This window comes from Puntigrus tetrazona, chromosome 14, assembly GCF_018831695.1.
Source record: "Puntigrus tetrazona isolate hp1 chromosome 14, ASM1883169v1, whole genome shotgun sequence".
NCBI lineage: Eukaryota > Metazoa > Chordata > Actinopteri > Cypriniformes > Cyprinidae > Puntigrus > Puntigrus tetrazona.
Genome location: NC_056712.1, coordinates 7,904,333 through 7,928,099, shown reverse-complemented (window position 1 = coordinate 7,928,099; position 23,767 = coordinate 7,904,333). Strand labels below are relative to the sequence as shown.

Below are 23,767 nucleotides of genomic sequence, written 5' to 3'. Positions count from 1 at the left end.
ACAGGATATATTTTACACACTTTATATTAAAATTATAAACATTACATGTTTTAATAGAAAAACACAGTTAAAAATTGATTTTTATAAATTTCTTTCTTATTCTTTTTTGTTGTGCTTGTGTGCGCAAGAGTCAGAAACATTAAATGGAACGTGCCCTTGGGGCTGTGCCATATTTTCTGCTATTCTTTTGACCATTTTTCCTTTATCAAATTATAGCTATTCAAACTAAATATTAATATCCCATCCAAAGCCTACCTTAATGCTAAGTATGCATTACTTTATTTGCGATTCATGTCATTTTTTAAATTGCTGTTTAATAGTTGTTGTTGCTGTTTTTTTTTTTGTTTTTTTTTTTTTGTAGTGTAATATTTCTCTGATGCACTAAGTGCCGCTGTTGGTCAGTATGTTCGGGCTTTAAACATTCGTTTTAGATCCTCCTATACTTCCTGACATCACATTCTGCAGAATCTCTTTCATGCAGACGGTCTCTTCTTACACTAAAGCACCGAGACACACGATGCTTTGTGTTTTCGCATGAACTTTGATATTTTCCAATCTTTTGAATCATTTGTTCTTTGGATTTTTCTTCTGTAGTGGAATCGTGACTTTGGATTATGTGGTTTCTTTGTTGTTTTCACGCCCAAAGAGGCGCTTGTTCTCCGCGCACTTCATCGTGGCTAATGCGGTCTCTCGTGCTGTGCGTCTTTGTCATGACTGTTGCGCGCGGGCAGGTCCGTTATTCTATTCCAGAGGAGATGACAAAGGGCTCGCTGGTGGGAAATATCGTTCAGGATCTCGGGTTGGATGTAAAGAGGCTGAAATCTGGTCGAGCGCGGATCTTTACGGAGGACAGTCGTGAGTACATCGGTCTGAATGTGGATAAAGGGACTCTGATAGTGAAAGAGAGGATAGATAGAGAGGAGCTGTGCGCCCAAGTGTCTCCCTGCTCCTTACATTTTCAGATCATTCTAGAAAACCCCATGGAGCTGCATAGAATTGATGTAGAAATATTAGATATTAATGATCATGCTCCTGTTTTCGCCAGAAAGGAAATAGATTTTCAAATAAGTGAATTGGCGCTTCCCGGGGCTCGATTTTCATTAGACAGCGCCCAGGATCCAGACACTGGCACTAACGCGCTTAAGTCATATATGCTACATCCAACAGAAAATTTTGAACTAAAGGTCTTATCTCGAAATGATGGCTCGAAATACGTCGAAATGGTTCTTCAAGTGCCTTTAGACAGAGAGATTCGGGAGGAACACAAATTAACCCTTACAGCCTTCGATGGCGGCAGTCCTCAGAAAACTGGCACCGTTAGGATAAGTGTTACGGTCATGGACGCAAACGATAATGCCCCTGTTTTCAGTCTGCCTGTTTACCGTGTGTCTTTATTTGAGAACTCACCAAATGGTGCTGCAGTAACCAAAGTAAGCGCCACTGATAATGACCAAGGCCCAAACGGTGAGATTGCATATTCCTTTTCACGCAGTTCAGGAAAAGCACTTGATTTATTCCATATTGACACAAAAACTGGTGAAATTACCGTAAAGGGGGATTTAGATTATGAGAGGGCAAAGCAGTTAGAGTTAAACATAGATGCTACGGACAAAGGTGGCTTAACTGATTCTAGTAAAGTGGTAATCGACATTATAGATGTAAATGACAACCCCCCTGTTATAAGCGTGATTTCATTTTCTAACCCAATACCCGAAGATGCAGCTCCTGAGACTGTGATAGCGATGCTGAATGTTAAAGATTTAGATTCAGGGAAAAACGGGCAGGTTAAATGTACTATTGCTACAGATTTGCCGTTCAAAGTGAAGTCATCTGCGCAGAATTTCTACAGTTTGATCACGGATCAAATTTTAGACCGTGAAAAAACGTCTGAATATAACATCACAGTAACAGCTATTGATGAAGGCTCACCTTCTTTCTCTATTAATAAAACACTGACTCTGAAAATCTCTGATGTCAATGACAACGCCCCTGTGTTTCAGAGTCAGTCATACACCGCGTATGTGATGGAAAATAATTCCCCCGGAGTCTCCGTTTTATCTGTTAAAGCGCACGACAAAGACTCTGGCAATAACGCGCGTATTTCCTATTTTCTGGAAGATAATCTCGTGAATGGAGTCTCTGCCTCGACCTTTATTTCAGTGAATGCAGAGAGCGGAGAGATTCTCGCTGTTCGATCGTTTGATTATGAACAAACAAAAGAATTTAAGATCCGCGTAAAAGCGCAGGACGGAGGCTCTCCTCCTCTCAGCAGCAACGTGAGCGTGAAAATAATCATTCAGGACCAGAACGACAACGCGCCTCAGGTTCTGTATCCGGTCCAGTCAGGCGCTTCTGTGGTGGCTGAAATAGTGCCTCGTTCCGCAGATGTGGGTTATCTGGTGACTAAAGTGGTGGCTGTTGATGTGGACTCTGGACAGAACGCCTGGCTCTCGTATAAACTGCAGAAACACACAGACAGGGCGCTGTTTGAAGTGGGCTTACAGAATGGAGAAATAAGAACTGTTCGTCAAGTGACAGATAAAGATGCTGTGAAACAAAGACTCACTGTTGTAGTGGAGGACAACGGGCAGCCCTCTCGATCAGCTACAGTCAATGTTAACGTGGCGGTGGCGGACAGCTTCCCTGAAGTGCTCTCCGAGTTCACTGACTTTACGCACGACAAGGACTACAACGACAACCTGACTTTCTACCTGGTCTTGGCTTTGGCCGTGGTTTCGTTTCTCTTTATCGTGTCCATCATCGCCATACTGTCGGTCAAATGCTACAGATGGAGACGCGAGCGGATGTTTTACAAATCTGGAGCCAATCTTCCGGTTATCCCGTATTATCCTCCTCTTTACGCAGACGTAGGGGCACGGGAACGGGAACACGTGTTTACAGAACCACTGACTCCAGAAAGAGTACAATTATGAGGTTTGCAGAACCACTGACTCCAGAAAGAGTGATCTGAAATCACGCAAAGAGCAGATTCTTTTGCAGGTGAGCTCGTGAGAGCATCATTAGTCTGAACATGTTTTTCAGCATGCATTTGGACATTTTGATGTGCAGACTGGCAGCTAGTTCCAAATTGACTTTACCGACAACATTTTTGTGATTATACATCTCTTACAATTTAATATTAAACTGATTAATTTGAAAATGTCATTCAAAATTGCACAGACTATATAACTTCGCTCTAACACAAAGTCATCATTAGTCTGGACAGCAGCGGGACACAGACACTCACGCATGTGCAAAGAGCAAACATTAATGAGAATTCTTTTGATCAGGTGAGCTCGATTGAATGCTTATGAATATCACTTTCTGGTGTCTATTTATTGGTTTATTCTCTTTCTGGTTTTAGCTTTTTTTATCGTGCACTGTATTTAGGTTTATTTTCATTTGTATATTTTATAATGCAAAAGGTAGAGTTGCAGTTTACTGTACTGATAGTATTTTTGAGATTTTGAATTTTTCAAACTTGTTCACATAAAAATGTTTTATTGGAAATCGCATGCAGACACATTATTTTATTTCTCTACTTGCGCTGAGATTTTTGTTCTGTGTATGTGTGCACATATGAGAGCGTCTCGTTGAATTGTACCTGTATAACCAGAATCAGAAGAATCAGAATCAACTTTATTGCCAGGTATGTTTACACATACGAGGAATTTGTTTTAGTGACAGAAGCTCTTCAGTGCAACAGGGTGACAAAAGACAGATAATAAAAAGAATTATATACAAATATACAAAATATAAAGAGTACAAAATAGCAAAAATACAATATATACTATAGACATTCAAGTGTAAGCAGGAATTGTTTAGTGCAGTGTGATGTGCAAATTGAAGTGGAAATAAGTCTGTATGTTAAATAAGTGTTCTCAGGTGTTCATGACATGGACTGCCTGGGGGAAGAAACTGTTCCTGTGTCTGGCTTTCCTGCTACTTAGTGCTCTGTAGCGTCGACCAGACGGCAAGAGTTCAAAGATGGAGTGTGCTGGATGTGAGGGGTCCAGAGTGATTTTCTTAGCCCTTTTTGTTCATTTTGGATAAGTACAGTTCTTGGAGAGTGGAGAGGGTTGTATCAGTGATTCTCTCAGCAGTCCTGACTACCCTCTGTAGTCTTCTGAGGTCAGAGTTGGTAGCTGAGCTGAACCAGACAGTTATAGAAGTGCAGAGGATGGATTGTATGATGGCCAGAGTAGAACTGTTTCAGCAGCTCCTGCAGGTTGAACTTCCTCAGCTGATGAAGGGAGTACAATCTCTGCTGGGCCTTTTTCACAGTGGAGTCAAGGTGAGCGTCTCACTTCAGGTCCTGGGAGATGGTGGTGCCCAGGAACCTGAATGACTCCACTGTTACCACCGTGCTGTCCATGATGTTGAGTGGGGGAGTGCAGGGGGTTTCTCCTGAAGACCACCATCATCTCCACTGTTTTGAGCGTGCTGAGCTCCAAGTTGTTTAGACTAAGGTTTTAACTAAGATTATATTGTAGTTTATGTTTGGTATTTGATTGTTTCCTTTCCTTTTATTTTTAGACGTTCTGTTCGGAACAAAATCCCATTAATATTACAGCGAAAGTTTGTTTTAATGCAAGGTATATACTACTTTGACAGCAATTCATGCTGTTTTCTGTATCACCCTTTTACAACATTTTTAGTGCAATATTTCTCTGATGCACTAAGTGCCGCTGTTGATCAGTTTGTTCGGGCTTTAAACATTCGTTTTTAGATCCTCCTCCATTTACTGACATCATATTCTGCAGAATCTCTTTCATTCAGACGATCTCTTACACCAATGTATCGAGACATTCGCTGCCGTGTGTTCTCGGATGATCTTTGATTATTTCAGTCTCTCTTAATATTTAGTTTTTGGTCTTTTCTCCTGAAGTGGACTAGAAGACTTGGATTATGTGGTTTCTTTGTTGTTTTTACGCCCAAAGAGGCGCTTGTTCTCCGCGCACTTCATCGTGGCTAATGCGGTCTCTCGTGCTGTGCGTCTTTGTCATGACCGTTGCGCGCGGGCAGGTCCGTTATTCTATTCCAGAGGAGATGACAAAGGGCTCGCTGGTGGGAAATATCGTTCAGGATCTCGGGTTGGATGTAAAGAGGCTGAAATCTGGTCGAGCGCGGATCTTTACGGAGGACAGTCGTGAGTACATCGGTCTGAATGTGGATAAAGGGACTCTGATAGTGAAAGAGAGGATAGATAGAGAGGAGCTGTGCGCCCAAGTCTCTCCCTGCTCCTTACATTTTCAGATCATTCTAGAAAACCCCATGGAGCTGCATAGAATCGACGTAGAAATATTGGATATTAATGATAATGCTCCTGTCTTCACACGACGAGAAATACAATTTCAAATAAGTGAATCAGCTACACCTGGAGCCAAATTTTCTTTAGATAAGGCGCAAGATTCTGATGTGGGTTTAAATACCCTTCAGAAATACACACTCATTCCGTCTGATCATTTTTCTCTCAAAGAACAGACGGGAAATGACGGTTTGAAATATGTTGAAATGATTCTACAAAATACACTGGATAGAGAAACTCAGGAGGAACATAAATTAATACTGACTGCGTTTGATGGAGGCAGTCCTCAGAAATCAGGCACTGTTAAAATAAATGTTATTGTAATCGACGCAAATGACAATGCTCCTGTGTTTAGTCTCCCCGTCTATAGAGTTTCTTTATTGGAAAATTCAGTCAATGGGAGCATTAGTCTTAAAGGTTAGTGCGTGACTGCTACTGATAAAGACAAATAAACGAATGCTGATCTGACATATTCCTTCTCAAACATCAGGAAAGGCTTTAGAACTGTTCAATATAGATCCACAAAGTGGTGACATTACTGTTAACGGTGACCTGGATTTTGAGAAGTCAAAACATTTTCAGTTAAACGTTGAAGCAACTGATAAAGGTGGCTTAACAGATTCCAGTAAAGTTATTATCGAATTAATTGACGTTAATGACAATGCACCCATTATAAGCGTGATTTCGTTTTCTAACCCAATACCCGAAGACGCAGCGCCAGAGACTGTGATAGCGATGCTGAATGTTAAAGATATAGATTCAGGCAAAAACGGGCAAGTTAAATGCTCTATTGCTACAGATTTGCCGTTTAAAATACAGACATCGGCCTCAAATTTCTATAGTGTGACAACCGATCAATTATTAGACCGTGAAAAAATATCTGAGTATAATATCACAGTAACAGCTATTGATGAAGGCTCACCTTCTTTCTCTATTAATAAAACACTGACTCTGAAAATCTCTGATGTCAATGACAACGCCCCTGTGTTTCAGAGTCAGTCATACACCGCGTATGTGATGGAAAATAATTCCCCCGGAGTCTCCGTTTTATCTGTTAAAGCGCACGACAAAGACTCTGGCAATAACGCGCGTATTTCCTATTTTCTGGAAGATAATCTCGTGAATGGAGTCTCTGCCTCGACCTTTATTTCAGTGAATGCAGAGAGCGGAGAGATTCTCGCTGTTCGATCGTTTGATTATGAACAAACAAAAGAATTTAAGATCCGCGTAAAAGCGCAGGACGGAGGCTCTCCTCCTCTCAGCAGCAACGTGAGCGTGAAAATAATCATTCAGGATCAGAACGACAACGCGCCTCAGGTTCTGTATCCGGTCCAGTCAGGCGCTTCTGTGGTGGCTGAAATAGTGCCTCGTTCCGCAGATGTGGGTTATCTGGTGACTAAAGTGGTGGCTGTTGATGTGGACTCTGGACAGAACGCCTGGCTCTCGTATAAACTGCAGAAACACACAGACAGGGCGCTGTTTGAAGTGGGCTTACAGAATGGAGAAATAAGAACTGTTCGTCAAGTGACAGATAAAGATGCTGTGAAACAAAGACTCACTGTTGTAGTGGAGGACAACGGGCAGCCCTCTCGATCAGCTACAGTCAATGTTAACGTGGCGGTGGCGGACAGCTTCCCTGAAGTGCTCTCCGAGTTCACTGACTTTACGCACGACAAGGACTACAACGACAACCTGACTTTCTACCTGGTCTTGGCTTTGGCCGTGGTTTCCTTTCTCTTTATCGTGTCCATCATCGCCATACTGTCGGTCAAATGCTACAGATGGAGACGCGAGCGGATGTTTTACAAATCTGGAGCCAATCTTCCGGTTATTCCGTATTATCCTCCTCTTTACGCAGACGTAGGGGGCACGGGAACTTTACAGCACGTGTACAATTATGAGGTTTGCAGAACCACTGACTCCAGAAAGAGTGATCTGAAATACGGCAGACCTTGCAGTGAGAGCATCATTAGTCTGGACAGCAGCGGGACACAGACACTCACGCATGCTCAAAGAGCAAACATTAATGAGAATTCTTTTGATCAGGTGAGCTCGCGTTAATGAGTATGAATATAAATGAACATGTCTTTCTCGTTTCCAATCATGCATTTGTTTATATTTTGATGTGCAGACTGGCAGCTAGTTCCAAATTGACTTTACCGACAACATTTTTGTGATTATACATCTCTTACAATTTAATATTAAACTGATTAATTTGAAAATGTCATTCAAAATTGCACAGACTATATAACTTCGCTCTAACACAAAGTCATCATTAGTCTGGACAGCAGCGGGACACAGACACTCACTCATGCGCAAAGAGCAAAAATTGAGAATTCTTTTGATCAGGTCAGCTCGATTGAATGCTTATGAATATGACTTTCTGGTGTCTATTTATTGGTTTATTCTCTTTCTGGTTTTAGCTTTTTTATGGTGCACTGTATTTAGGTTTATTTTCATTTATATATTTTATAATGTAAAAGGTAGAGTTGCAGTTTACTGTACAAATTGTGCAAATTGAAGTGGAAATAAGTTCTGTGTTAAATAAGTGAATTTCTCAGAATCAGAAGTCAGAATCATGACATGGTACTGCCTGAGGAAAGAAAGCTCTGTTGACAAAAGACCTGTGTCAAAATATGGTACAAAATGTCCTATATACTTAGTGCATTCTGTAAGCAGGAATTGTTTAGTGCAGTGATGTGCAAAGAGAAATAAGTCTGTATGTTAAAGATGGAGGTGTTGTGCTGGACTGCCTGGGGGGTCCTGTGTCTGGCTTTCTGCTACTTAGTGCTCTGTTTTGTTCAAAGATTTGGATGGATCCAAGTGATTTTCTTAGTTCATTTTGGAGTACAGTTCTTTGAGAGGGTTGTATCAGTGATTCTCTCAGCAGTCCTGACTACCCTCTGTAGTCTTCAGAGGTCAGAGTTGGTAGCTGAGCTGAACCAGACAGTTATAGAAGTGCAGAGGATGGATTGTATGATGGCCGAGTAGAACTGTTTCAGCAGCTCCTGCAGGTTGAACTTCCTCAGCTGATGAAGGGAGTACAATCTCTGCTGGGCCTTTTTCACAGTGGAGTCAAGGTGAGCGTCTCACTTCAGGTCCTGGGAGATGGTGGTGCCCAGGAACCTGAATGACTCCACTGTTACCACCGTGCTGTCCATGATGTTGAGTGGGGGAGTGCAGGGGGTTTCTCCTGAAGACCACCATCATCTCCACTGTTTTGAGCGTGTTGAGCTCCAAGTTGTTTAGACTAAGGTTTTAATTAAGATTATATTGTAGTTTATGTTTGGTATTTGATTGTTTCCTTTACTTTTATTTTTAGACGTTCTGTTCGGAACAAAATCCCATTAATATTTCAGCGAAAGTTTGTTTTAATGCAAGGTATATACTACTTTGACGGCAATTCATGCTGTTTTCTGTATCACCCTTTTACAACATTTTTAGTGCAATATTTCTTTGATGCACTAAGTGCCGCTGTTGATCAGTTTGTTCGGGCTTTAAACATTCGTTTTTAGATCCTCCTCCATTTACTGACATCATATTCTGCAGAATCTCTCTTTCATTCAGACGATCTCTTACACCAATGTATCGAGACATTCGCTGCCGTGTGTTCTCGGATGATCTTTGATTATTTCAGTCTCTCTTAATATTTAGTTTTTGGTCTTTTCTCCTGAAGTGGACTAGAAGACTTGGATTATGTGGTTTCTTTGTTGTTTTTACGCCCAAAGAGGCGCTTGTTCTCCGCGCACTTCATCGTGGCTAATGCGGTCTCTCGTGCTGTGCGTCTTTGTCATGACCGTTGCGCGCGGGCAGGTCCGTTATTCTATTCCAGAGGAGATGACAAAGGGCTCGCTGGTGGGAAATATCGTTCAGGATCTCGGGTTGGATGTAAAGAGGCTGAAATCTGGTCGAGCGCGGATCTTTACGGAGGACAGTCGTGAGTACATCGGTCTGAATGTGGATAAAGGGACTCTGATAGTGAAAGAGAGGATAGATAGAGAGGAGCTGTGCGCCCAAGTGTCTCCCTGCTCCTTACATTTTCAGATCATTCTAGAAAACCCCATGGAGCTGCATAGAATTGATGTAGAAATATTGGATATCAATGATCATGCTCCAGTTTTTGTTAGAAAAGAAATAAGCTTTCAAATTAGTGAGCTCGCTGTTCCTGGAGCCAAATTTTCTTTAGATAAGGCGCAAGATTCTGATGTGGGTTTAAATACCCTTCAGAAATACACACTCATTCCGTCTGATCATTTTTCTCTCAAAGAACAGACGGGAAATGACGGTTTGAAATATGTTGAAATGGTTCTACAAAATACACTGGATAGAGAAACTCAGGAGGAACATAAATTAATACTGACTGCGTTTGATGGAGGCAGTCCTCAGAAATCTGGCACTATTAAAATAATTGTTATTGTAATCGACGCAAATGACAATGCTCCTGTGTTTAGTCTCCCCGTCTATAGAGTTTCTTTATTGGAAAATTCAGCAAAGGGCAGCGATGTCGTGAGCGTGACTGCTACTGATAAAGACAAAGGGACGAATGCTGATCTGACATATTCCTTCTCACAAACATCAGGAAAGGCTTTAGAACTGTTCAATATAGATCCACAAAGTGGTGACATTACTGTTAACGGTGACCTGGATTTTGAGAAGTCAAAACATTTTCAGTTAAACGTTGAAGCAACTGATAAAGGTGGCTTAACAGATTCCAGTAAAGTTATTATCGAATTAATTGACGTTAATGACAATGCACCCATTATAAATGTCATTTCTTTTTCAAACCCAATGCCAGAAAATTCAGCGCCAGAGACTGTGATAGCGATGCTGAATGTTAAAGATTTAGATTCAGGCAAAAACGGACAAGTTAAATGCTTAATTAATACAGATTTGCCGTTTCAAATCAACAGACATCGGCCTCAAATTTCTATAGTGTGACAACCGATCAATTATTAGACCGTGAAAAAATATCTGAATATAACATCACAGTAACAGCTATTGATGAAGGCTCACCTTCTTTCTCTATTAATAAAACACTGACTCTGAAAATCTCTGATGTCAATGACAACGCCCCTGTGTTTCAGAGTCAGTCATACACCGCGTATGTGATGGAAAATAATTCCCCGAGTCTCCGTTTTATCTGTTAAAGCGCACGACAAAGACTCTGGCAATAACGCGCGTATTTCCTATTTTCTGGAAGATAATCTCGTGAATGGAGTCTCTGCCTCGACCTTTATTTCAGTGAATGCAGAGAGCGGAGAGATTCTCGCTGTTCGATCGTTTGATTATGAACAAACAAAAGAATTTAAGATCCGCGTAAAAGCGCAGGACGGAGGCTCTCCTCCTCTCAGCAGCAACGTGAGCGTGAAAATAATCATTCAGGACCAGAACGACAACGCGCCTCAGGTTCTGTATCCGGTCCAGTCAGGCGCTTCTGTGGTGGCTGAAATAGTGCCTCGTTCCGCAGATGTGGGTTATCTGGTGACTAAAGTGGTGGCTGTTGATGTGGACTCTGGACAGAACGCCTGGCTCTCGTATAAACTGCAGAAACACACAGACAGGGCGCTGTTTGAAGTGGGCTTACAGAATGGAGAAATAAGAACTGTTCGTCAAGTGACAGATAAAGATGCTGTGAAACAAAGACTCACTGTTGTAGTGGAGGACAACGGGCAGCCCTCTCGATCAGCTACAGTCAATGTTAACGTGGCGGTGGCGGACAGCTTCCCTGAAGTGCTCTCCGAGTTCACTGACTTTACGCACGACAAGGACTACAACGACAACCTGACTTTCTACCTGGTCTTGGCTTTGGCCGTGGTTTCGTTTCTCTTTATCGTGTCCATCATCGCCATACTGTCGGTCAAATGCTACAGATGGAGACGCGAGCGGATGTTGTACAAATCTGGAGCCAATCTTCCGGTTATTCCGTATTATCCTCCTCTTTACGCAGACGTAGGGGGCACGGGAACTTTACAGCACGTGTACAATTATGAGGTTTGCAGAACCACTGACTCCAGAAAGAGTGATCTGAAATACGGCAGACCTTGCAGTGAGAGCATCATTAGTCTGGACAGCAGCGGGACACAGACACTCACGCATGCTCAAAGAGGAAACATTAATGAGAATTCTTTTGATCAGGTGAGCTCGCGTTAATGAGTATGAATATAAATGAACATGTCTTTCTCGTTTCCACCCATGCATTTGTTTATATCTTGATGTGCAGACTGGCAGCTAGTTCCAAACTGACTTTACCGACAACATTTTTGTGACTATAAATCTTTTAAAATTTTATATTAAACTGATTAACGTGAAAATGTTATTCAGAATTGCACAGACTATATAACTTTCTTCTAACACAGTCAAGTATGTCTTTTTGGTGTGCCTATGTGTGCGCGCGTGAGTCAGCTACAATGAATCGTACCTTTATTAATTAAGAACTGAATAGTAAAGTGCTACAATCCTCAGAATTTACCTTTTAAAATAAAAGCCCAAATTTTTGCAGTTTAGTCACTGATGGGCTTTTGAATCAGGAGAAGGTCTCCGAATATAATATCACAATAACAGTTACTTATAGGAGCTCGCCTTCTTAGCGAATTATGTTTTTTTTCAGTGTAATATTTCTCTGATGCACTAAGTGCCGCTGTTGATCAGTTTGTTCGGGCTTTAAACATTGTTTTTTAGACCCACCTCCACAGTCTTGCATCACATTCTGCAGAATCTCTTTCATTCAGACCATCTCTGTTTAACAGTGAAACGTCGAGACGTTCCCTGTTTTTCTTTCGGATGAAGTTTGCTATTTTTCAGCTATTCTGAATATTTAGTTTGTTGGAATTTTCTCCTGAAGTGGACTAGAAGACTTGGATTATGTGGTTTCTTTGTTGTTTTTACGCCCAAAGAGGCGCTTGTTCTCCGCGCACTTCATCGTGGCTAATGCGGTCTCTCGTGCTGTGCGTCTTTGTCATGACCGTTGCGCGCGGGCAGGTCCGTTATTCTATTCCAGAGGAGATGACAAAGGGCTCGCTGGTGGGAAATATCGTTCAGGATCTCGGGTTGGATGTAAAGAGGCTGAAATCTGGTCGAGCGCGGATCTTTACGGAGGACAGTCGTGAGTACATCGGTCTGAATGTGGATAAAGGGACTCTGATAGTGAAAGAGAGGATAGATAGAGAGGAGCTGTGCGCCCAAGTGTCTCCCTGCTCCTTACATTTTCAGATCATTCTAGAAAACCCCATGGAGCTGCATAGAATTGACGTAGAAATATTAGATATCAACGATCATGCTCCTGTTTTCATGAAAAAAGAGATTACTTTTCAAATAAGCGAATCTGCTTTGTCTGGAGCTAGATACTCAGTCGACAGCGCTAATGATCCTGATGTAGGTCTGAATTCTATTCAGACGTATAAATTAACTCCATCTGATCATTTCACCGTTAAAATACCTGCTCATCTCGATGATACAAAATACGTAGAAATGATTTTGCAAAAACCCCTTGACAGAGAAACTGAAGACGAACACAAACTAATTTTAACTGCATTCGATGGCGGAAACCCTCAAAAGACAGGCACGATCAAAATAAACGTTATAGTTTTAGACGCAAATGACAATGCTCCTGTTTTCAGTCAGTCTGTCTATAAAGCATCTATTCCAGAGAATTTATCTAAAGGATCCACTCTCTTAAGGGTGAGTGCAACTGATGAAGACGTGGGATCGAATGGAGAGTTAACGTATTCTTTTTCACAGAGCAGTGAAAGCTTTTCTGGCCTTTTCAGCATTGATCCGATTTCTGGAGATATCGCCGTTAATGGTTTATTAGATTTTGAAAATCAAAAAATATGAATTATATGTCGAAGCAACAGACAAAGGAGGATTAAGTGACACTAGCAAAGTACAAATTGAAATTACTGACATAAACGACAATCCTCCTATAATAAACATAATTTCATTTTCAAACCCAGTGCCGGAGAATTCAGCACTAGAGACTGTGATAGCGATGCTGAATGTCAAAGATTTAGATTCAGGGAAAAACGGAATAATCAAGTGCTACATTCCTCAGAATTTACCTTTTAAAATAAAATCATCAAGCCCAAATTTTTACAGTTTAATCACTGATGATCTTTTGGATCGGGAAAAAGTCTCCGAATATAATATCACAGTAACAGCTATTGATGAAGGCTCGCCTTCTTTCTCTATTAATAAAACACTGACTCTGAAAATCTCTGATGTCAATGACAACGCCCCTGTGTTTCAGAGTCAGTCATACACCGCGTATGTGATGGAAAATAATTCCCCCGGAGTCTCTGTTTTATCTGTTAAAGCGCACGACAAAGACTCTGGCAATAACGCGCGTATTTCCTATTTTCTGGAAGATAATCTCGTGAATGGAGTCTCTGCCTCGACCTTTATTTCAGTGAATGCAGAGAGCGGAGAGATTCTCGCTGTTCGATCGTTTGATTATGAACAAACAAAAGAATTTAAGATCCGCGTAAAAGCGCAGGACGGAGGCTCTCCTCCTCTCAGCAGCAACGTGAGCGTGAAAATAATCATTCAGGACCAGAACGACAACGCGCCTCAGGTTCTGTATCCGGTCCAGTCAGGCGCTTCTGTGGTGGCTGAAATAGTGCCTCGTTCCGCAGATGTGGGTTATCTGGTGACTAAAGTGGTGGCTGTTGATGTGGACTCTGGACAGAACGCCTGGCTCTCGTATAAACTGCAGAAACACACAGACAGGGCGCTGTTTGAAGTGGGCTTACAGAATGGAGAAATAAGAACTGTTCGTCAAGTGACAGATAAAGATGCTGTGAAACAAAGACTCACTGTTGTAGTGGAGGACAACGGGCAGCCCTCTCGATCAGCTACAGTCAATGTTAACGTGGCGGTGGCGGACAGCTTCCCTGAAGTGCTCTCCGAGTTCACTGACTTTACGCACGACAAGGACTACAACGACAACCTGACTTTCTACCTGGTCTTGGCTTTGGCCGTGGTTTCGTTTCTCTTTATCGTGTCCATCATCGCCATACTGTCGGTCAAATGCTACAGATGGAGACGCGAGCGGATGTTTTACAAATCTGGAGCCAATCTTCCGGTTATTCCGTATTATCCTCCTCTTTACGCAGACGTAGGGGGCACGGGAACTTTACAGCACGTGTACAATTATGAGGTTTGCAGAACCACTGACTCCAGAAAGAGTGATCTGAAATACGGCAGACCTTGCAGTGAGAGCATCATTAGTCTGGACAGCAGCGGGACACAGACACTCACGCATGCGCAAAGAGCAAACATTAATGAGAATTCTTTTGATCAGGTGAGCTTGAGCGTATCAATATAAATATTCTGCTTTTCATTTAAACTTTTTTTTCAGATGTTCTTAATATTTTACTGTGTAGGCCTATGCGTTTACAAACGAATGCGTCCTGATCACGCTATATTTTTGGTCCATTAACTTTTAAATGAAGTACATAAACCATTTGTGTTATTTTTATTTTTTATTTTTTCATTTTGAATTACGATTTTCTCTGTATCAAACTATTTTTCAACGCAATATTTTTTTAATACTCTAAGTGCCGCTGTTGGTCAGTATGTAGAGCTTTTTAAAAAGCATGTCTTAGATCCTCCTCCACTTTCTGACATCATAGAGTCTGTGGAATAGCGCTTTCATTTCACACAGTCTCTTTCTATCATTGGATGGTTGGACCATCGATTGATTCTTCTTTTTACATCTCTGATGTTTACATCCTTTCTACGTATTTTTGTGAAAGAAGACTTGGATTATGTCGTTTCTTTGTTGTTTTTTCGCCCAAAGAGGCGCTTGTTCTCCGCGCACTTCATCGTGGCTAATGCGGTCTCTCGTGCTGTGCGTCTTTGTCATGACCGTTGCGCGCGGGCAGGTCCGTTATTCTATTCCAGAGGAGATGACAAAGGGCTCGCTGGTGGGAAATATCGTTCAGGATCTCGGGTTGGATGTAAAGAGGCTGAAATCTGGTCGAGCGCGGATCTTTACGGAGGACAGTCGTGAGTACATCGGTCTGAATGTGGATAAAGGGACTCTGATAGTGAAAGAGAGGATAGATAGAGAGGAGCTGTGCGCCCAAGTGTCTCCCTGCTCCTTACATTTTCAGATCATTCTAGAAAACCCCATGGAGCTGCATAGAATTGATGTAGAAATATTAGATATTAATGATCATGCTCCTGTTTTTAATAGAAAAGAGATAAACTTTCAAATAAGCGAGCTTGCGGTTCCCGGAGCTCGTTTTTCATTAGACAGTGCGCACGATCCCGATGTTGGATTAAATACGCTTCAAAAGTACACGTTGATACCAACTGATTATTTTTCCCTGAAAGAACAATCGCGTAGTGACGGTACAAAATACGTTGAGATGGTTTTGCAAACGCCGTTAGACAGGGAGAGAGAAGAAGAACTGAAATTAACCCTGACTGCATTTGATGGAGGCAACCCTCAAAAATCGGGAACAGTTAAAATAACTGTCACTGTTATTGATGTAAACGACAATACTCCAGCTTTCAGTCAGTCAGTGTACAGAGTTTCTTTAGCTGAAAATGCAGCAGTCGGTACAGTGATACTGGCAGTAAGTGCTGCAGACAAAGATAAAGGAGCGTATGGTGAAGTGACATATTCTTTTTCACAAAGCTCTGGAAAAGACGTAGATCTTTTTAAAATCGACGAAAATACTGGGCGAATTTGCGTAAATGGCCTTTTGGATTATGAAAAATCAAAGCAATACGAACTGAATATTGAGGCGATGGATAAAGGAGGACTAACAGATAACAGCAAAGTGCTCATTGAACTGACTGATGTTAATGACAATGCACCTGTTATCAGCGTTATCTCATTTTCCAGTCCCGTTCCTGAGGACTGCTCTCCAGACACAGTGATAGCGATGCTGAACATTAAAGATATAGACTCCGGTAAAAACGGACAATTTAAATGCTTAGTTAAATCAGATTTACCATTTCGCATTAAATCTTCTTCTTCAAATTTGTACACTTTAGTTACTGATCAGCCATTAGACCGTGAAAAAATATCTGAGTATAACATCACAGTAACAGCTATTGATGAAGGCTCGCCTTCTTTCTCTATTAATAAAACACTGACTCTGAAAATCTCTGATGTCAATGACAACGCCCCTGTGTTTCAGAGTCAGTCATACACCGCGTATGTGATGGAAAATAATTCCCCCGGAGTCTCCGTTTTATCTGTTAAAGCGCACGACAAAGACTCTGGCAATAACGCGCGTATTTCCTATTTTCTGGAAGATAATCTCGTGAATGGAGTCTCTGCCTCGACCTTTATTTCAGTGAATGCAGAGAGCGGAGAGATTCTCGCTGTTCGATCGTTTGATTATGAACAAACAAAAGAATTTAAGATCCGCGTAAAAGCGCAGGACGGAGGCTCTCCTCCTCTCAGCAGCAACGTGAGCGTGAAAATAATCATTCAGGACCAGAACGACAACGCGCCTCAGGTTCTGTATCCGGTCCAGTCAGGCGCTTCTGTGGTGGCTGAAATAGTGCCTCGTTCCGCAGATGTGGGTTATCTGGTGACTAAAGTGGTGGCTGTTGATGTGGACTCTGGACAGAACGCCTGGCTCTCGTATAAACTGCAGAAACACACAGACAGGGCGCTGTTTGAAGTGGGCTTACAGAATGGAGAAATAAGAACTGTTCGTCAAGTGACAGATAAAGATGCTGTGAAACAAAGACTCACTGTTGTAGTGGAGGACAACGGGCAGCCCTCTCGATCAGCTACAGTCAATGTTAACGTGGCGGTGGCGGACAGCTTCCCTGAAGTGCTCTCCGAGTTCACTGACTTTACGCACGACAAGGACTACAACGACAACCTGACTTTCTATCTGGTCTTGGCTTTGGCCGTGGTTTCGTTTCTCTTTATCGTGTCCATCATCGCCATACTGTCGGTCAAATGCTACAGATGGAGACGCGAGCGGATGTTTTACAAATCTGGAGCCAATCTTCCGGTTATCCCGTATTATCCTCCTCTTTACGCAGACGTAGGGGGCACGGGAACTTTACAGCACGTGTACAATTACGAAATGTGTGGCACTACTGACTCAAGAAAGAGTGATCTGAAATTAGTCCGACCTTGTAGTCAGAGCATCATTAGTCTGGACGCCGGTGGAACACAAACATTCACGCGCATTCAAGAGCATAAACAGATATCAAGAGATACAGAAAATCAGGTGAGATGTGTAGAATGACATAGTTTGCATAATTCAGATTTTTTTAAATGCTTAAAATATCCTCTTATTTGTTAATGTTAAAATCTACACAAAACATGGCGTGTGGTTTTTCTTTAATTTTTCAAGAGTTTTTTTTTGCCTTTAAGTGTTTTAAGTGTTTCATCTTGTTTTGAAAAGAAACAGCGTGTTTTCTCCACCGTAGGTCATTTACAATGATGTGCGTAAAAGCTGATGTTGCCGCTTGCACCCTGCTCCAGTGCCAACATTTTCGGCTCTAATAAAGCACCCGTGACAAGCATTTTGCAGTTCTTGGATTGAACCCTAAGCGTCGCTGTTGGTTGATAAGGTAGATCTGTCTGATTTTATGCGTCATACACGCCTTTAGTGCTACTTTTGTATAAAAGGGCTGTGCATTTAGTACAAAGCCGTGCGCACCGCAGAAACTGGATGGTGCTTTAAAAAGACATTGTTCTTGCTCTGGTTCAGTTTTATTAGTACACATTTGTAAAATCTCTTTTGCACTGTCGAGCGGATATTTTATATATTTTTGGTGAGAGATTAATCGAAGCGCCGATGGATCGTCATTCTGCATGGCCGCCGTGTGCCCTTCTGTTCTTTGTACACTTTCTATGTGGCGCGTACGGACAGGTCCGTTACTCCGTGCCAGAGGAGATGACACCTGGTTCTTTCGTCGGAGACATAGCTAAAGACTTGGGTCTTGAGCTTAAACGGCTGACAACGGGGAAAGCGCGCGTCTTTACAGCGGGTGGCCGCGAATATGTCGCGCTGGACCGGGAGAAAGGGCACATCATCGTTAAGGAGAGAATCGACAGGGAGCTTTTGTGCGTTGGTGCCGTATCGGCGTGCAGTCTGAGCTTTGAAGTCATTTTAGAAAATCCCATCGAGCTTTATCGCATCACCATAGAAATACTGGATGTTAATGACAACAGTCCTGCGTTTCCAAGAGGCGAAATTACATTAGAAATCAGTGAGTTCGCATCAAACGGAGCGCGTTTTACTGTGGATAGCGCAGTTGATCCTGATGTTGGCATTAACAGTATTCAGAGTTATTCAGTTCATCCTACTGATCGTTTTACTGTAAAGACACAAAGTCGATCAGGCAGCGGTAAAAATGTCGAACTTGTTTTGCAAACACCGTTAGACCGAGAGAAACAAGAACATTTGTATTTGACCATAACTGCTACAGATGGAGGCAACCCCAAGCGAACTGGCACGGTAAAAATCAATATTATTATTTTAGATAACAATGACAATGCTCCGATTTTCCAAAAGGACACATACAGAATCTCTATCTCCGAAAACATTGCAAAGGGTCGTTGCTGGTTACTGTTAATGCAACCGACGCGGACACCGTCTCAAATGCGCAAATTGGATATTATTTCGAGCACACCACACCCAAAATCCGAGACCTGTTTTCTGTCGATCCATCCAGCGGTGAAATAAGATTGATCGGCGAGCTTGATTTTGAAGAGTCTGCTATACACGAGTTCAAAATTCAAGCTAAAGATCAGGGAGGTTTATCAGATTCCTCTGAGGTGATTGTGGAAGTCACAGACGTAAATGACAACGCACCAAAAATTACTCTTATGTCTTTTTCCAACAACATACCCGAAAGCGCACCTCTTGGAACCGTAGTGGCCATGATAAACATACAAGACAGCGATTCTGAAGAGAATGGTAAGATTACCTGTTTTATTGATAGGGATCTTCCGTTTAAAATCGAATCATCTTTGACTAATTATTACAGTGTCGTCACGGACTCCGAGCTAGACAGAGAAGACATATCTGAGTTTAACATCACCATCACAGCCAAAGATAACGGAAGCCCTTCATTGTTCAGCAAAAAGATTTTGAATGTGAAGATCGCTGATGTAAATGACCACGCTCCGCGGTTTGAGCAAGATTCGTATAATGCGTATGTTTTGGAGAACAATTCCCCTTCTCTATCATTGTTCGGCGTTAAAGCGCGCGACGCAGATTTGGGAGCAAACGCGCGCGTATCATACTTCATTTCAGACAATGATTTAAACGGCACGCCAGTTTCGTCGTTAGTTTCAATCAACTCTGACAGCGGGACTGTTTATGCAACAAAATCTTTTGATTATGAACAATTAAAATCTTTTACAATTACAGTAAAGGCGCAAGACGGAGGCTCTCCTCCTCTCAGCAGCAACGTGAGCGTGAAAATAATCATTCAGGACCAGAACGACAACGCGCCTCAGGTTCTGTATCCGGTCCAGTCAGGCGCTTCTGTGGTGGCTGAAATAGTGCCTCGTTCCGCAGATGTGGGTTATCTGGTGACCAAAGTGGTGGCTGTTGATGTGGACTCTGGACAGAACGCCTGGCTCTCGTATAAACTGCAGAAACACACAGACAGGGCGCTGTTTGAAGTGGGCTTACAGAATGGAGAAATAAGAACTGTTCGTCAAGTGACAGATAAAGATGCTGTGAAACAAAGACTCACTGTTGTAGTGGAGGACAACGGGCAGCCCTCTCGATCAGCTACAGTCAATGTTAACGTGGCGGTGGCGGACAGCTTCCCTGAAGTGCTCTCCGAGTTCACTGACTTTACGCACGACAAGGACTACAACGACAACCTGACTTTCTACCTGGTCTTGGCTTTGGCCGTGGTTTCGTTTCTCTTTATCGTGTCCATCATCGCCATACTGTCGGTCAAATGCTACAGATGGAGACGCGAGCGGATGTTTTACAAATCTGGAGCCAATCTTCCGGTTATTCCGTATTATCCTCCTCTTTACGCAGACGTAGGGGGCACGGGAACTTTACAGCACGTGTACAATTATGAAGTGTGTGGCACTACTGACTCCAGAAAGAGTGATCTGAAGTATTTGCGGCCCTCTAGTCAAAGTGTTCTGAACTTTGACTTGAGTGGCACAAGAACTGTGCCAAAGCAAGACAGAAATACAGAAGATGTTAGTGCAGAGGTGAGCTTTCTTATGTGTCTTCTAAAGTACTGCTTACGGTTTCCTCAAGATCTTTTTTTTTCTTATTGATGTTGCTTTTTTCAATTATACTTGCTTAGTGTGTTTTTGTGATGTTTAATGGATGTATGAAGTTGGATTTCCTCAAGTTCACAAAGGTGTTCCAGCAGAGGAACCACAGGAATAGAGAATCCCTTTAACTGTGAACATTATTCACTAATGCTTCACAACTACAAAATTGTTTTTAACAGCAAATCCAATTATGCGAAATGTGCTTGTGCACTTTTATTGTTATTATTACTAGTACTATTGTTCTATTTTTATAAATAATGATTTTTCCTATAATGTGTAACATTCACAGCAGCTAAATACTTCTGTAGTTACTGTATGTTCATATTATAAACACAATCACTCCTTTAGAATGTGTCAGCTGTTGTCAGGAGGAGAAAACAGGAAGCGCGCTCCGATCTCACAGACTGCAGAGTCGTGGGGGGAGGGGTTGTGTGTGCCGCGAGACGAGTCGAAGGTAATGCAGCAAAATCCAAACCGAATCTTTGTTTCCATCAGAGGATTAGTACCTTGCCATGCAACTGAACGCTGATATTTTGCATTCTCAAATATTTAGTTTAATATTGGAGTTCATGATGGTCTAAACGGCAGTGCATTAGAGGAGAGAGAAAGAGAGAGAGAGAGATGGAGGAGAACTAGTGTTGCAGAAAGAACAGGGACACTGCATACTATTTTTTCACTCACTGACCCATTTTCTGCTTTACACGCACATTACCGCCCCGATCACACAGTGGCACTAAAATATATCCTGATACACAGACCGTAAGGCAAATATGGGATGGTAAACAATCTGAAGCAGGGATGGGAAAGATGCACCCTCTGCCTCTCTCTATAAAACCACTGCAGTGCGATGCGGGCAGCCATTTTGAGACAAAACAACTATAAAAACATTATAAAGCCGCACAGCCACGTGATTACAGGCAATGCAGACACAGTTTACAATATAATGACCACATACAGACCATTGTGACCGCCTTCTAAGAGCTATTACATTTTATTTTACATGTGAAAAAAGGCATCTAGTTGAACATATAACTGTCTCAAATGCACACTCTGAGATTTAGAAATGCTCATGTTTTTCTACAGTAAAGAGACATGCGCATAATGAATTAGCTGTAGCTTCACTTGAATGTTCTGTTTCACTCTTTAATGAGTCATATTACGGAAGCATATATATACGCTTTTTGGGAGCCATTTCAGGTTGGCTTCAGCTTTATAGCTTGTGCAGTTTGGTTTATTTTCCAGTGTACCCTACTGACTTCTCTTTAATAGACTCATTATCAGCCTCCATTCTCTGCAGCGCCTTGAAGAAGAGACATGTGCTAGTCAGATGTGCTAGAAGCTGCTACCATGGAAAGTTATGTTTTCTGTCATTTTTCATAATGCTAAATTTTTTTTTATGTCTTTAGTGTATGCTGGAATTATATGGAAAGTCAGTCATGCCCAGACATCTTTTCTGTTGTTTGCGTGTGGCGTTCGTATCTGTATTTCTTCGGTCGTGATCGTGTGAACCGTTGCCCTCTTTGCCTTTGGGTGTCCCACATCTGGCCTTCATTCCTCTAATCTTCAGTTCCTGGACTTATTAGTGCCTTTTCTTTAATGTATATCATAAATCCACATGCTCCTGGGCTTTGGGAGCCGTTTCCTCACAAATCAGTGAAATGGGCTTCTGGCTTCAAAGCATTTTTAATTGGCGTTGTGTAAAAGCAGATATGAAAGGTCAAGGACTCTGTTTTATATGTAAATCAGTCACCTTTGTATCCTATGTTTAACTTATATTTTTACCTGACTGGTTAATACAGTGTCACAAAGAGAGCATTACGCTCAGTAACAATATCAGGTGTTTAAATTGATAAAATGTCATTTTTTTGCAGTGGTTACAGCAAAAGGGAAAGCCTTCAATGTGTTTTTTGCTCCAAAAAATAGTTTCAGCATCTTTAAATGAATTCTTATTTTCTGCCTCTCGCTTTGATCCGGCAGCGTATCTCTCCTCAAGAAATCTGTCTCTTGTGAGCTTTGTGAACAGGTGTGGCCCTCAGAAGAGATTAATGCAGGGTGATTCTTGATTCCCAGAGGAACGCTGTTATTTGAAGCTCGCATGCTCTTGTTAGCATGTGACGTACGTCATAGAGAGTCATGCAGGCTTGATGCATCACTCTGTGTGAGTTTGTGTGTATTGTCGTGTGTTTTTGCATCGTGCGTGCGTGTGTGTGTGTGTGTGCGTGTGTGTGTGTGTGCGTGTGTGTGTCCTCATCCTGCAGCTCACTGATCCTCTGAAAGGATTAAACAGGGTTTATCAAGGCCAGTGAGACAGTAGGACACACACACATACAGTGACCTGTGTCTACAGACAGTAAATTAAAGCCACGTGGCCGCAAAACTATTTATAGTTGTTTTTGTTTCGTTTTCATCTGAATGTGGGTCACATCTTTTATTGTTTGAGTTTTTGTTCATTTCAGATATAACTGTTTCATACTATAAAAAACTAAAAGTAATCTATTGTTTTAAAGTATATTTAGTGGACTTTTAGCAAGTGAATCATGCCCATAAAGGGAAGCTGTCTTTCCTACATGCCTTTTTCTCTCCTCCTGTCTTTTATCTCTCCCCTCCCCCTCTCTCCGCTTGCACCTCCCTGCAGTCTTTGTCTGATATATTTATGGGTTATGCACAGCCGGTCGGTCTGTGTCCAAAAAAACACCCCCCAAAACATGCACATCTTTCACCACCAGCCCTTACATTCTGGCTTTGGTCACACTGATTATATTTCTAGTTTTGTTCGGTGTGATATACGAGAGCTTATGTTTGTGCCTAAATGAGAGACGATGGTCATTTCCGCTGTCGTTTTTGTGGAGGATAAATATGCTTTGTTCTGCGTTTATAAATGTTTATAAATGCTACTCTTGTGGTGTGTTTTTTCCCCTTTCCTCTTCTGGCCCGTTTTCCATCCCTTGGTGGGATGATGTTGCCACGGCAACAGGCTGACTCATGGGTAGGGCTGTACCATTATTCTTGAGTCCACAGGGGGGCAGTGAAAGGTTCAGAGCCGCTTGTGATGTTGTGAGGTGCTTCTCAAGGCCTTTGACACCCCTGTTATAGATTGAGGCGTGCAGTGGCCAGAGATTCAGGTTTAATGTGTTGGGGGAAGGGACAAGTGTGCGTTTTTATATGGAGCATGATTGTATCAGTAAGAGTTGGAACTCTGCTCTTATCGATTTGTTATC

At 42.0% G+C, this 23,767-nt stretch overlaps 6 protein-coding genes and 1 pseudogene across 7 annotated transcripts in view; all 7 read left to right on the top strand.

The window, feature by feature from the left end:
• LOC122357224 (protocadherin gamma-C5-like) overlaps positions 1-23,767 on the top strand; it is a 131,579-nt gene that overhangs the window by 87,945 nt on the left and 19,867 nt on the right. The gene's annotated exons all lie outside the window — the stretch shown is intronic.
• LOC122357650 (putative protocadherin beta-18) lies at positions 447-22,595 on the top strand. The gene is made up of 4 exons (XM_043257106.1): positions 447-2,828; positions 20,262-20,480; positions 20,898-21,003; positions 22,573-22,595. The coding sequence occupies exons 1-4, from the start codon at positions 615-617 to the stop codon at positions 22,593-22,595; spliced, it is 2,562 nt and encodes an 853-aa protein (XP_043113041.1). The 5' UTR covers positions 447-614.
• On the top strand, positions 4,261-7,354 carry LOC122357232 (annotated as a pseudogene).
• LOC122357235 (protocadherin gamma-A11-like) lies at positions 8,673-11,443 on the top strand. Its single transcript, XM_043256532.1, is given in 4 exon segments — positions 8,673-10,213; positions 10,216-10,433; positions 10,435-11,198; positions 11,201-11,443. Coding segments are annotated over 4 exon segments (2,289 nt in total). The 5' UTR covers positions 8,673-9,004; the 3' UTR covers positions 11,299-11,443.
• On the top strand, positions 11,486-14,606 carry LOC122357233 (protocadherin gamma-A11-like). The gene is given in 3 exon segments (XM_043256529.1): positions 11,486-13,128; positions 13,130-14,361; positions 14,364-14,606. Coding segments are annotated over 3 exon segments (2,289 nt in total). The 5' UTR covers positions 11,486-12,169; the 3' UTR covers positions 14,462-14,606.
• Positions 14,667-17,826, top strand: LOC122357225 (protocadherin gamma-A11-like). The gene is made up of 2 exons (XM_043256526.1): positions 14,667-17,514; positions 17,717-17,826. The coding sequence occupies exons 1-2, from the start codon at positions 15,073-15,075 to the stop codon at positions 17,744-17,746; spliced, it is 2,472 nt and encodes an 823-aa protein (XP_043112461.1). The 5' UTR covers positions 14,667-15,072; the 3' UTR covers positions 17,747-17,826.
• LOC122357246 (protocadherin gamma-B4-like) lies at positions 17,869-19,116 on the top strand. Its single transcript, XM_043256541.1, has one exon. The coding sequence runs from the start codon at positions 18,088-18,090 to the stop codon at positions 18,976-18,978; it is 891 nt and encodes a 296-aa protein (XP_043112476.1). The 5' UTR covers positions 17,869-18,087; the 3' UTR covers positions 18,979-19,116.

Bases quoted from the DNA above. Each gene is read 5' to 3' on its own strand.
- LOC122357650 (XM_043257106.1), top strand. From the start codon at position 615: ATGTGGTTTCTTTGTTGTTTTCACGCCCAAAGAGGCGCTTGTTCTCCG. The intron at 2,829-20,261 runs CTTCCGGTTATC...TCTGGAGCCAAT, and splicing joins TTTACAAATCTGGAGCCAAT to CTTCCGGTTATTCCGTATTA. The intron at 21,004-22,572 runs GTAATGCAGCAA...CTTTGTGAACAG, and splicing joins TGCCGCGAGACGAGTCGAAG to GTGTGGCCCTCAGAAGAGAT.
- LOC122357225 (XM_043256526.1), top strand. From the start codon at position 15,073: ATGTCGTTTCTTTGTTGTTTTTTCGCCCAAAGAGGCGCTTGTTCTCCG. The intron at 17,515-17,716 runs GTGAGATGTGTA...TCTCCACCGTAG, and splicing joins CAAGAGATACAGAAAATCAG to GTCATTTACAATGATGTGCG.
- LOC122357246 (XM_043256541.1), top strand. From the start codon at position 18,088: ATGGATCGTCATTCTGCATGGCCGCCGTGTGCCCTTCTGTTCTTTGTA.